Raw genomic sequence first — 13,844 nt, forward strand, 5'->3', positions numbered from 1 at the left:
GTTATACATCATTTTCTTCGTTTTTTAATAACGAATACGACTGTGTAAGTGGAATTACTCCCTTTATGATCTTCAAATTGAATTATGGTTAGGGTCTCCGGTCGATAAATGCAGGATTCTCGTTTCCACACAGCCCTAAATATGGCGTGGGGTATATTTGTACCCCAGTGCAATGTTCTAGGGTTCATATTGTGGCACTTGTAATTTATCCTTCTTCAAGTTCGATTAAGAAATTGGCGAATTTTCCGGGTTTTTTCAAGCGGAAAAAGTTCTTCCAAAGTTTATTAGGAGTTACACGTTGAAGCTACAATCGAGGGATGTACGCTAAGGGTAAGTCAATAGGAGAACGTTGAGGAGGATTAGGATAATGTGAAAATCTAGGCAAAAATACTGACGACTGAAGTAGTCTAAAATTTCCATATTTTTTTTACAGCAAAACGATCTCTTCATGGTGAAGTCTCAGTTAGCTCTTCTGTGCAGCTCCAAACTTGAACCGATTATCTCGTAATCAATGATAATCTAGAGAATGCATCATTCAAAGTGTTTTACTCCTGTCTTCCTTTGTGACAGAAATGACTCAATAAACGATTTCAACTCACCACATGCTGCGAACCCATCGATTTCCAAACTCTTCGCTCTTCTGCATGCCACGTAAGCTTGCAGGGATATGCAGGAAGATAGGGAGTACGAGAGAACGAGAAGTGAGGGTTTGGTTGGGAAGGAACATGATGTAACCTGTTACGTTCAACCGAGTTGCATAAATATGTATGGGACATGAATGCTCAAGCGTGTACCACCGCCCGATTCGAATCAAAGGTGTAATACAGTGGAGAAACAGCCGGTGAGATGACGCTCTGAGGTAGGGGATGATAGGAAGTGGGGGATTACGATCCTTAAATTCATGGAGTTTGTCGAGAGTGGGTACGGCTAACTCCATTAATGCGAAACCTCCACTCATCTTGGGGGTATCTAACTCACTCCACTACTGTTACCAAAGTACTTCTCAAACTATGCGAAGTCAATTTGCTGAGTAATTCGAACGTAACGCCACTGCTTCTCTATCGTCTATTTATACTGGTAATCATTTTGAGAGGGATATTTGTTAAAAAAAAAATTTTATTGGATTTTCAAGGAGGTCTTACTTCGAGGGGAACTGTATATTTATCACTATTAATTTATTGCAAGGTTTATTGCTGTGGGTACCCCAGTGGAAATTACGTCATGAGGCGAGTCTCAGCTAAATTTCAGGCGAAACTTGATGAAGAACTGATCAGTCTCTGATTTACTCAACCTGATCCGTATTAGTCTGATCATTTTAATGAAGTTCCGATTGGGTGGACCTGAAGGTAAACTGAAGCCCTTCCCTCTGCGATTATTCGGATCAGGTTCTGATCAGGTTAACCTGACCTCAAATTGAATTATCCGCCTACAATGACTTTGATCATGGTCTGATGAGGTACGATTGATTTCAGACTGAGGTCCATTTGCCTGTAAATATTCGGATTCAATTCTGATCACGTCAACCTGATCTGACATTGAGCTGGCGCCTACAATTATTCTGATTAAACTTTGGATCAGGTGGGCTTGGAGACAATTATTCAATTATTCATACATTATTCTATTTCAACCCGTGAACCCCTGCCTATTTTTACTATTATTATTATTGTAATTATTGTTGTCGTTAATATTATTATTGTTAAAAATAAAATATAATTTCAATTGAATAACTTTTCGCAACATATATTGCAATATGTAGATCATTTTAAAGCAAACAAATATTTCCAATACACATCATATGAGCAAAACTGAATTGATTTAATAATAGCAGCGCAATAGTCCAGTGGTTAGAGCATAGGATTAGGACTCGTAAGGTCCAAGTTCGATCCCCAACATCGGTAAAAATAGTTGAATTTTTTCAGCATTAATTATGGTAGACATTCATCGACGGAAGTAGCGTTAAGTAAAAAAATTATTCATTTCTTATTTTGAATTAATTATCAATTGATAAAGGTTCTCGATTTTCGTTATGAGGTACTAATCCATCTTGCGTTACATGCTTGATCAAATCTTGATCGAGTTGTCGGATCAGCACCTGATCGATTGTCAAGTCTGACTTGATCCGAGCTTGATTTGCACCTGAACTAAATTTCCACTCCGGGAATGCAATATATTGTACGGCAAGCTATAATTATTAATAAATAATAAAATGGAATAATGGAATCATAAAATTGATTCAGTCCAGATTCGCAGACCTTATCAGCGTGGCGGGACTGATCAGGAGTTGATTCAGTTACCTTATCAGATCCTGATCTATGGTAAGGGCTGATTTGATCAAGTATTGACTTTTGATTGGACCCGATCAAAATTCCTACTCGGGAACATCGCACGTAGATTGTCTTAATTCGAGTTTTAACTTGTAAAAATAATGATAATTCACAGTGTAATATGAAATTTCATATCTTTTTAAGTCTGAAATCATATTTTCAGGATTTACTGCGCTGCAAATTACTGATTAACTGCCCATGAAATTTTATTTCTTTGTATTTGCGCTGGTATCGGTTATTATCGAGAACGTCATCGTGGAAAGTGATGGAATATCATCGTAACTCATCGATGAAACTTATTGGCCATTAGACGCCAATTATTTGTGTATAATTCATTATATTACAGATCACTAATTTATCCATAAATTCACCCCGTCTCTCTCCCGCGAATTGATCATCCCTTGCAATAGCAATTAAGAAGAACTGGTAATTTATCTAAATTCACGAATGTTCGGTTATTAATTTGTCTCCCAGAAATGCCCTTAATTCTCATCTGTCAATCCAAATCGTCCAGAAACTCCAGATTTTCAATAATTCTCTTCACGTCACCTTGCTTTTTCGGAATGTTCCAGAAGTTAAAATCAGCACGTTATCATCCCTGAAGGAGAAATCCAAGTATTCGTAGATTTATAAAAATTCATGTGATTTAAATATTCGACATGAAGTCTCGTTCTACCGATAAATACCGCCGGATAATTGCGCTGACCCAAGTGTTTCATTCTGATTTTTTTTCCATTTACAATGTCCAATTATTGTCGACATAGATGCCAACATTGAGTTGTATATCCAACCCCCGAGCCAGCATGCCTGACCTCTTCGTTCCGTTTGTTCGTTCTCCTAGTCAGCGGAGAGAGAGAGCGAGACCTGATTCCAATTTCGCCCTGTGGAGGGCCGACAAAAAATAAAGCCACGCGATCACGCCCCGAGGGCTGAACAAAATTGTTTTCATTCTATTTGTTTTCGTTCTTCTCCCCCTCCCCCTCCTCACCATCTCATTCGACCCATCATTGTGCATTTTATGTATTTTCTACCCCCACTCTCCTTTTTTTGTATTCATGGACAATGGAAATGAAGCAAAAATGGAAAGAATATTTTTCCAGAATTGTTGGATTGTTTGTTTCACATATTTACGATCTTACGCTGAAAATTGTGCAAGACGGAAAATGCAAAATCCTCAGTACAATTTGCAAGTCTCAATTTGAATTTTTTTTTCTCAAGTTTCTGATATAGAGAAATTATTATTGTTGGATTTTGGGGATTTCCCCAGGTTCAAAATTCACACTTTTAGAGTTTTTATATTTCCGGATGTAGGAAATATTTATTTCTTTGTTGCTGTGGGACATTTCCTTTATGTTATAATAAAAAAAGGAAAAGTCTCAGAGGGATTTTCTCATTGCGGATTTTTCCAAAAATACATCTGGTGACGAGAGAGGGTCAAGAAAAAAAAGTCTAAGGGTTAAAGGTGGACGGAGAAATTATATTGCCCTCTGGAGAGGAGTTTAACGTGGGCCTCACCACTAATGTTTAGTCAAATCATTGTAAGTCTTCGTTCAGTAAAGTACCTCTTGACTGTTTAGAGTCTTATAATTTTTAATAATAGTTGTGGCTTAAAAATACTCCAAGTATTTATTCATTTCGACCTCCATAATCCAATAATTATAATACATGAAGAGAAAAATTCTTTAAAAATGAACTGCCTGGTTTGTAATCTGCCAGTTAAAAGAGTATTCAGTAAAAATGATGCAACAATTAAGGGGTTATTCTCACGTGAGCACTTCAAAAAATCGATTTTTTTTTTTGATATTTTGACAGTAAAACCTATTGAAAACATGCTGTGAAAAATTCAGACCGAAATTCATAGTATTTGATAAGTTACAGCTCATAGTCGCCGACGTATCGTAAGCGATTGTCTACCAGGCTTTCAACTTTAAACGCGTTTTTCTCGAATCATCATTTTCTGAAACGGTCAAGGTCCTACAAGAAAAAGTATTCAACCGATTGCTTTAAAATTTACATATGTTCTTCTACTCATTTATAGTTATCGTTCCTACCACAATTGTTTATTTTCGATAATATCTTCATATTTTTTTAAAACGATTTGTAACGAAAAAGAAGGAGATTTTCGTGATTTTTTTTTTGAAGTTCGATATTTTTTTTTGTTTTTAATGAAATTGATTACATTTGGTAGGGACGATAGCCACAGATCTACTGAATAATAATCTATTCGATTTTTTTATGTCAGACAACATGAACAGCCGTTATCACCTTGACCAGTGAACTACCTTTTTTTATTGGGGACTACTTTGACTTAAAAAAAATATATGTTAAAAATGTAAAAAACGAAAAAAAAAATTTTTTTCGTATATTTCAAAATGCAAATAAAAATATATTAAAAAATCAACATGATTGAAGTTTGTTGTCGCATAAAAAAAAAATTCCGAAAAAGTGGTCAAATATAGGCGTTCACATGAGAATAACCCCTTAAGCATTTTTTCTTCAACGATTTGGACTTTTCCCTGAAGGTTCACTGAAAAAGTGGTCAACTGCTCCGTAATTTTTACCGAATATTGTGTTGACTGACAGATTACGTAACAGACCCGTAATTTTTGAAGAATTTTTTTCTGTGTAGTTGTGGGACTGGACAATGGTGGATTCATGGTATCTCACGTTTCATGACACTTACAATCATTCTGACATGACTTTGGACAATGATGGAATGATTAATTCATTCTAAACAAAAATTGTTATTTATTAGCGAATGGGTTACTTGGATGACGAATTGTTTTATACTCATTATTTAAAATATTGACTTATTTCGCATAAAACAAGTTTCCTTCTATCTGTTAGAAGATATCCAGCCATTCCAAAAACGCTCCAAACGCATTCCAAAATTCCTTTGAATCATTTTATCACAGACCAACCCTAATGAATTCTACCTCATTACACCCCAACAAAATCCGCCGAGGCTAAAGACTACAACTATGCAGAACAGATAGATAATTATCTCACAAAATGCAATCTAAAAGTATAACGTATAATTAGTAAAACTAAAAGTATAATTCCAGAATAAAAACACTTGAAAATAATAAGATTGATGTATCAAAGGAATACAAAGTTAAAATAATATATCATAACATATGTAAAACTGAGTAACTGTTTTACACCCAACAGAAATGCAACAAACGACAGTGTAAAAAATTCAAATTAAAGTTAAGCACTTTAAACAATAAAAAAAACTTAACAAAATACTCTCCAGCACATTTATATGTACATCACAGAGGTTGAGAGTGTTGTATCTGTCTGTCATCTAATTAGTTCCTCTAAGCAATCGGTACTGAGCGGATGTGTCTTCCAAGCGGATTCCTAAAGTACAATTTCATTCAATTACGAATTCCATCATGTGAAAATATTCCATATCCAATACTTTCCTTCTCGTGTTTCTAAAACAATTCAGAAAAGATTACTGTCTGCTCTTCCTTAAAATTTAGTCTTCACTTGATTTCCATTTTTAATTATTCAAAATGACCCAATGAATAATAAAACATATTTAATTGTTTGAATTGCGATTTTGAAAAACTATGAGAGACAGAGAAAAACGTTTCAAACAACAAATATGAAAAAAACGTACCCCTATTTTCTCATTGTTCTACTTTTTGAAAAACACGTATTCCATTTTTCATTACATTCATTTGTACATAAGCGGTTGCTTTCTCGTATTGCATTCTTCTCCCATCGACTTTTACATTTTCATCCCCCCCGTGTCGTCACCGTACAAAGCGCTTGGTGTACATCAACGTCTCGTATTCCATACTGATGTTCCCTCATCACTAGCACCACAACTCTGAATATATCACCACAACCAAATTTCCATAACGCAGTATTTTTTTTTTTTTTATATTTTCTCCGTCTTCATTTTTCTCGGCAAAAAACTTGCGGCTTCCGCAGCCCAACGCCCCCAATTTATTTCCTCGTTCTGAAGACATTACGTGGAATTTCGTTTTCGATGTATGAGAGGATATACAGTTGTATCACTCGTTATTAATCATCTCTAGTTACGCGGTTTCGCGAATACATTTCTTTTCGTTTTTTTTTCTCCTGAAAACTGCGAGGAGGAAACAATAACAAGGGAGAGCAAACAAAGTGTTGCAGGTCGACTTTCCATTTCAACATGACAAAAAAAAATGGAATGACAAAAGAGGAAAAAGGAAATGTTGGAATAAAAAAAAGAGAGATAGGTTTGGTATTATTACGAGTATGGAGCCACTTCTGAGTATAAACTAACGACCATTAGTGGAGCCTTGACTCTTTCCGGTAGAGCTGGTGGGAGAGAATTAAATGGGAGTAGCGAGTTTCATGCATCAGACGAGTTTCTCTGAAGCCATGCGTGTTGTGCATGATTTTATACCCCTTTTTATGCTTCTTCTCATTGGGATTATGAGAGTGACTTTTAGTCTGGTGACAAGTAGGATGAGACGAGAGCAGTGGGCGCATTGTTGAGAATATGGAGTGATAAAGATTTCAGTTGAATTCCAGAATTTTCAAATAGCTAATTTTCACTGTTTTTTTAAAACAAACCCGACTCATTGAATACTGTAGTTAAATAAGTTACGAATGAGATCCGAATTTCGGTGGGATAATCAAAATTAGAAAAAGTTATTCACTTTTATTTCTAGAAATCTCTCCTTTCGACAACTCTCATCCAATGAAAATGACATATAAAAGGGCCAACAATTTGTAGGAAAAATATATGTGAACAGAATATATTTTGCGTATCATAAATCATAAAATTATACATTTGAGCACATGGACAACTCATCGTAAAATACGAAAGTTAAAACGTCATTTAGGAGGTTTTTGAACCCGTGAATAACGACAGAGAAGATAATTTACGATTTTTTTTCATACGAATATCCGCATTTATAGTATTTTTATATATGAAGTTATATTTTATATAGTTCCATTAGGATATTCTGTTAGAGATGAATTAGTGTGACCCAGCCCATCAGTATTTCTGTTAGTTAAGAACTGAACAGTCCTTGTACAATATCTCATTCAAACATGTCTTAGCTCTCATCTATTGAAACGTTTAGTTATTAACAGAGATGAGAGAATGTGGATCCATTAAATAACAATCCGTGACAATATTTGTGGGGGAATATTTCTGGTATATTCGATTTAGTCAGATGCTGTGCACCAAGAAAAAGTTTACCCCCAAAATGTGCCAATGACGAATACCAAACAAATTTTACAATCGAATGATCCTATCCTCATTATAAAAAACGGATCCAGAGCTGGAGTTACGAGCCGTAGTAGTTGATGCGTCGACAACTTATCCAGAAAAAAATATATTTCATGTATATGTCAGATATACGACGAATATGTATGTACATGTAATACATGTACGTCACATAGATTCAGCATATATCTGATATATTGCATTTTTCACTGGAATATATGTACATATAATATGTACAAATAAATAAATAAATAATAATTGCTGCAGATCCTCTATATTTTAAGGAATTTATTCTTCATTTTCTGTAAGAACTAGAAAATCCTGAAACACTTATTATCGATAACCTTCAAAATATTCTCTTATGTGCACAACTAAATAAATAAATAAATCCATTTACTGTCGTACGCAACTATGATCCTTAGAAAAAAATTGTAATCTTTAAAAACATCACAAATATGTATTCCACGTAAAATCCACAATACTGGTGCCAAACGTCCCTTGAACCTTTGGGCCTCAATCCCTCCAATAATCCAATCCTCACATTTCCAAAAAACCTCTCCTTGAGACATCCTATTGGATTAGGGATCGGGATTGTCTCAATAATATAAAAACGATTTAACTATCGCAGAAGGTATATCTTTCTCATATGACGTCTCCAGGTCAACTGACTCTTAGTGACCAAAAATTTCACCCTCAAAACCCATTTGACAAAAGGCCCTTGTTCATTCATTCCTTTCTGTTTCCCCTCTGATTCTATTTATTAAAACCATCCTAAACATTTCGGTATTGTTTGGAGAAAAACTATAAAAACTATAACCTACTGAGATGGACTGAAAACAGATATAGGCAGATGATTCATTTTTATCCACACATATCAAGCCCTCAAAATACATCCCTTCATTATTGATCCAGTTCAGTTCCAAAATACTCACTACACGATTAATTTCAACCCATCTGAAGAGTATCTCGCCCCTTCATACTCATCTCTATTTATTAAATATTTGAGTCCCTCACACGAATAAAGGATTTATAAAACTTCTTCGACCCTTCAATATTTAATACACCACAAATTAATGTATATTTCACATTAATTAATGTATATTTCAATTTACCGTTTACCATGCGATCTATAATTTTAATGACTATAATTTTATCTACCTCACCTGTGTCAATACTCCCTGGCAGTAGAATGGCATCATCCCGGTACCAAGAAGTAACAGTCAGATGCTCTTTAACATCTTCCCTCGCTGTGCAAGACAGAACGGCATTGCAGCCCTCCAGAACCGGTGATCTGTTAACTCTCACATCATACGCCGGTACAGTCAGCACTGAAATAAACAAAAGATGTGGATTACAATTTTTACATGTGCATTTGGATTGAAAAGACGAGTTATCATGAAAGCGAAGATGAACAAACTTTCGATTGATATCGAGAATGTGAACAAAGGCCTAGTGACAACACAGAGATATTTCCTCCGGTGGTCGGTTTTTAAAACCAAAGAATTCCAATATGTTACACACACTTCCCTCTTTTTCAGCTGCTTCAAAGCGTTCCTTCAATTTATCGCTGTCGCAAGGAATGGTTCGTGATAGATTGCGGTCCGGCGAACCGCGACAAAGAGGATCATGGAGATTCCAAACGGATGAGTCTATGCTTCACTACGTACAACGTTTATTTTTCCAAAATATTATCATTTTCCAACTAGTTATTTCTCCAATCAATCATATTTTTTTTCGTTTTTCGTGGATGTATGAGGAGCACTCTAGACTGTGAAAAAAATTTTGATGGAAAATGCAAGAGAGAAGAGAATGGAAACTCAATTTTTAAAATTAAAAATATTAAAAACGGGATTGGTTTAATGATTGTAAGGTGCGAATGTTATTATATTCTCGTATAATTTATACAGTTGAAAGGCAGAACTGCTCTGTTTTTTTTCCTTAGAGGAATTAATTAAAAAGACTAAAGGGATACAACACCCGGGTGACACCTGATGACTCACATTGACAGTGATCCCACTCATGGAGATCTGCTTGGATCCAAGAAGGGCCTACACATCATACCCCAAACTTTTCAAAATTTTCACCCGTAAAAATGTTTTTCAATCTCAAGTGGAAACACGAGAATAAAAGAAATACAAATCGTACAAAGAATTATTCAATCCAACTGTCATTTATTTTTTGATAAACAGTTTGAAATGTAAACTCCAATTAAAACTTTAATGATTGTTACACTATGTAATAGATAAGATATTGTTGGATTGGTGTGATGTTATGTCGTAGACCCACGGGATCAGACACGAGCCCTCTGGCTTCGTGTCTAGGTGCGAATGGACGATGAAATGAAAATTAAATCAAATTTTATTGAGAATTGATCAAGGTGGATCAAGCCTAGATTCTCAACGTTGAATCAACCTTGGAGGAACTTTGAAAACTCACTGAACAGAAAGAACATTTTTGATAATAATTAAACTTCTAGAGGGTGAAACGAGGGTCGAAATGATAATCAACCACTTTTTAGGTGAAATTTTGTTGGAAAAATTAGACTTTGGAGGCTAATTTTTGTAATAAAACCAACTTTCGTCCCTCGTTTCACCCCCTGAAGGGCTAATTTTTACCTAAAATTTCTTCCCATCTAAGTGTCCAGGCTGGAATTATCAGCCTCGATCGAGGCTTCACCGACAATCCTCGATCAACCCTTCGAATTGTCCGATAATTCCCCAATGATCAATTATTGTTGATAAGTCCTTGAAGAATTTCAGTGGAATATAATTGGGTACATTGAGGTACGTTATTTATGAACCTAATAATTATATGGGCTGGACGGAACAGTAACGTTTCAGTTTGAATCAGTCTTGGATTCGACACTGAAATGAAGCCATCCCATCCATCCATGAAGTTCATTCCATCCTGGACCCTCCAGCCTAGAAGAACAAGACTTTTTCAAGATGGGATTCAGATTCGAAGGAGCATATCTAGTTCAAGTCGGATCAATATAGGATTCAACGATGGAATGAAGATTGCCTCCACGCTGGATCTCTTAAGCTCGATCTCCAATCCTGGATCTACCTTGTGTCCATCGTCAGGATGGACATTGCCGACCTGGGTAAGCGGGCGGGCACCTTATCGACTCCGCCATACATCCGGCTTTAGAGTAAATGGCTCTTTGGGAAGCAATGAAAAAGTTGGGTTCCATGAGGAGGCTAATTAAGACAATGGGTTTCATTAACTATCCGCCAGAGGCTTTGTCTCTCCTACGAGATAATCAGAGTGCAATTCATCTGGACAGGAATTTTAGTCCAAGAATTCAGGAGAAAAAAAATTGAGAACAAGGATTTATGAAACAACAAAACATTTGGAGAGACTAAATTGTTTAGCTCAAAGAGGACAGAAACAATTTGCCAAAGAATTTCCAAAAATCTGGGTTTTAAAGCACTGGGGGAGCGGGGTAATATTGACATCTTTTTCTTTAATTTTTGTCTGTCAAAAATCCTCAAGAAATTTCTTAAAAATTCATCAAAAAATCTCCAGAAGACAGTTTTTGTTTGGGAATCTGTTTAGACGAGTTTGTCAACAAATTTTCCAAAATAAAATTGAAAACATTTTCGGAAAAAATACTTTTCATCCAAAAATCATGCGAAGAATCTTTTTGGGTAAATAGGGAAATTGTGCAAAAATCGGTCGATATTTCGTCTGAAGAATTGTGGAACATCTTTGGGGAACAATAAATTTTATACGTGAGTTATTTATTGAGATAAGGAGTGATATAAGATTAACTTTATGTAACTCCGATGTTCATTTCTTCATGTTCACTCATGCGTCTGCAAACGTCATTTTATCTCGCCCTTTCCCACCACCAAATTATCAATTTTGTGCTCAAAATTCAAAGGAAAAAGTCTGAATTTCACTTCATGTTCATTTGTTTGTACTGTTCCTTTTCGCTCTGAGTGTGCATTTACCCCATTTTCTCCTAAAAAAAAGTCCGATAAACCCCACAAATTTAATTGAAATCCTAAACTGCTAATAAAAACAGTGATAAACTGAAAAGCTTACAATGAGTTGCCGAGAGAAGTCTTTTCCCATGGAGCGTGACGGAACGAATGAGAATGTGTGTCAAAAAAACTGAAATAGCTGGGAGGAATCGTTCCGCTAAATTCAAATAAAATTGCGATAAGCGGGAGGAATGAAACGAAATGTGCAAATGAAGCCAATATACGAGGGATATTCATTGAAGCGTGAATTGAGTGTGCCAACGATATTCTCCCCCTTTTTTCACTTTACCATCGCGAAGTTTTTCTACCCACTTTATGTCATCTTACATGCGGTTATTCTCACTCTTCAGTCTGTCACAGTCCATCAGATTGAGGTCGGGGTACGCTGATTTTTCCTGAAAATATTTTCCGATCATATTTTCCTAAGTCATTATCTTTTTATCTAATAAGTACTTTCCTGGCTCTGTAAATTTATGAAAATTATCTACTCAACCGGGGAAAAATATGAATTCATTCTGGGAAAAATGATCCAGAAATCATCAGGAGGATCACCGAAAGACCTTCGGAGAACAATTATTTTTTGGATACATGGAGACGTGTTTTGAGAGATTTTAAAAAATATTATCTTCCAATAATTTTCTAAAGTATCTTTTGGCCCACCACAAACAGTTCTATGTATTTGAGCACCCGCTAGCAGCCATAATAGCTCTTATTTCGGTGCTATAATACACCAGAAGAATCCAAAAACCAAGAAAATTCAGGAGGTTTCAGAAAATTCCAATGTCCAACACCCCAGGGCTTCCTGGCTTTCGCGAAATGCATTTGATAACATAACGATGCTTCGTGTATTCCGTCAGTGTACCCCAGGACCCTATGGTAGCCCGACCATTTAAAAAGCTCCCTCTCCCCCAGGAGTTACAACCTCCATAAAATATTTTGAAAATATGCTGACTTTTATGTGTTCTGTTATGGAGCATTGAGGGTGTTATCATAATCATGGAAACCAAACCATTAAAAATGGTACCTCACTATTCCATCAAATGATTTTGATAATAACACACTTTTTGTAGATTTGGGAAATTTACCATTGAGGGGTAGTTTTCACTGCTGTCAGGTCCTCCATATCTGAGCATAAACCATGGACAACCCCCGAGGTTCCCCCTGGATGTGATGTCGGCACTTTGAAAAAAAATGGTGCCATCATATCGAACAGATTTGGATTTTTTCAACCCCGAAGACCCTCTGCAGGGGTTTCCTGAGTTTTTCGGAAATATATAACCTTGGAAGGTCGTTTCCACATCACATTGAAATCTATCCAACTATGTTGGCCCTCCCCTCCAGTGGCAATACACAATACAAATAATTTTCATCCCCTCTTAATTATTAACAGAAATCTCTTTGTACGAAAGATGAAATATTCTCCAACTGAAGATTACGCGAAAAGAACTGAAAACCCTTTTGAACCAAACTATGGGGCGAAGATCGAGTGGATTCACCACTCAGCTACTCCAAAGTAAGGGTTAAGCACCGAGAGAATAGGCCGGATAGTAGCGAGAGCAAAGAACCAACGTGGTGAAGTTGGGGTTGCAACAATGACGGTAAGAAGAAGGGGTAGGGGGTCACTGAGTTTCACCATCGAAAATACACCCTTTTCTAGATCCCGCCCATAAACGTTAGAGTGCAATCCGATGTCATTTCAGATAAGGTAGCCCCAGCATTCACTCGTCTACGACCCTTATACCTTCACCTTTCTCCACCTGTCCCCCAAGATTTTACCCTTACGATAAACCTATCCACGTCTACGTACCCAGGAATACAAGATAGAGAAGTAAAACTGGAAGAGATGGAGTGAAATTCACCGTCGTCTACCTCGTAATCACTTATGCCCTTTGGTCTTCAAGTAACTCCTAGCAGTGAAAGATGCGACAGTGGTAAACTGAAAATTGCAAAGGAAATTCACGGAATGAGTGCCTTCTAGCTTCCAGGGTAACAAATTGAATCGAGAGTACACGAGGAAAAAGCTAAATACGAGAGAGGGAGAGGAGCTTGAGAATAAGAATTTACGATTCATCTGTAATTAATTATAGCTTTTGAGCTGAAACAAGAGTCATTTGTGTGCACGTGAAACGATGGAGAAGCAAAAGAGAATGAAAAGAACGTGAACGTAAGATAAAAAAAAGTCAGAATGGACAGAAATGCTCGACTCTGAGGAAATCCTCTCAATTCGTTTTATTTTCCCAGGCTCTTACCGGTCCAAAGATTGCAATCAATTCGCTTCTTTTTTTTTTTCAGGTG

General features: G+C 36.3%; 1 protein-coding gene across 9 annotated transcripts in view; it reads right to left on the bottom strand.

Annotated features, from left to right (window-relative positions):
• The window catches only part of Dscam3 (Down syndrome cell adhesion molecule 3), a 140,323-nt gene that overhangs the window by 21,696 nt on the left and 104,783 nt on the right, over nucleotides 1–13,844 (bottom strand). For all 9 annotated transcript variants that reach the window (XM_064117210.1, XM_064117208.1, XM_064117211.1 and 6 more), the window contains one exon: nucleotides 8,724–8,888. In XM_064117210.1, the coding sequence (XP_063973280.1) occupies nucleotides 8,724–8,888 (165 nt within the window). The remainder of the gene's footprint in view (nucleotides 1–8,723; nucleotides 8,889–13,844) is intronic.

This window comes from Diachasmimorpha longicaudata, chromosome 3 (assembly GCF_034640455.1).
Source record: "Diachasmimorpha longicaudata isolate KC_UGA_2023 chromosome 3, iyDiaLong2, whole genome shotgun sequence".
Lineage (NCBI taxonomy): Eukaryota > Metazoa > Arthropoda > Insecta > Hymenoptera > Braconidae > Diachasmimorpha > Diachasmimorpha longicaudata.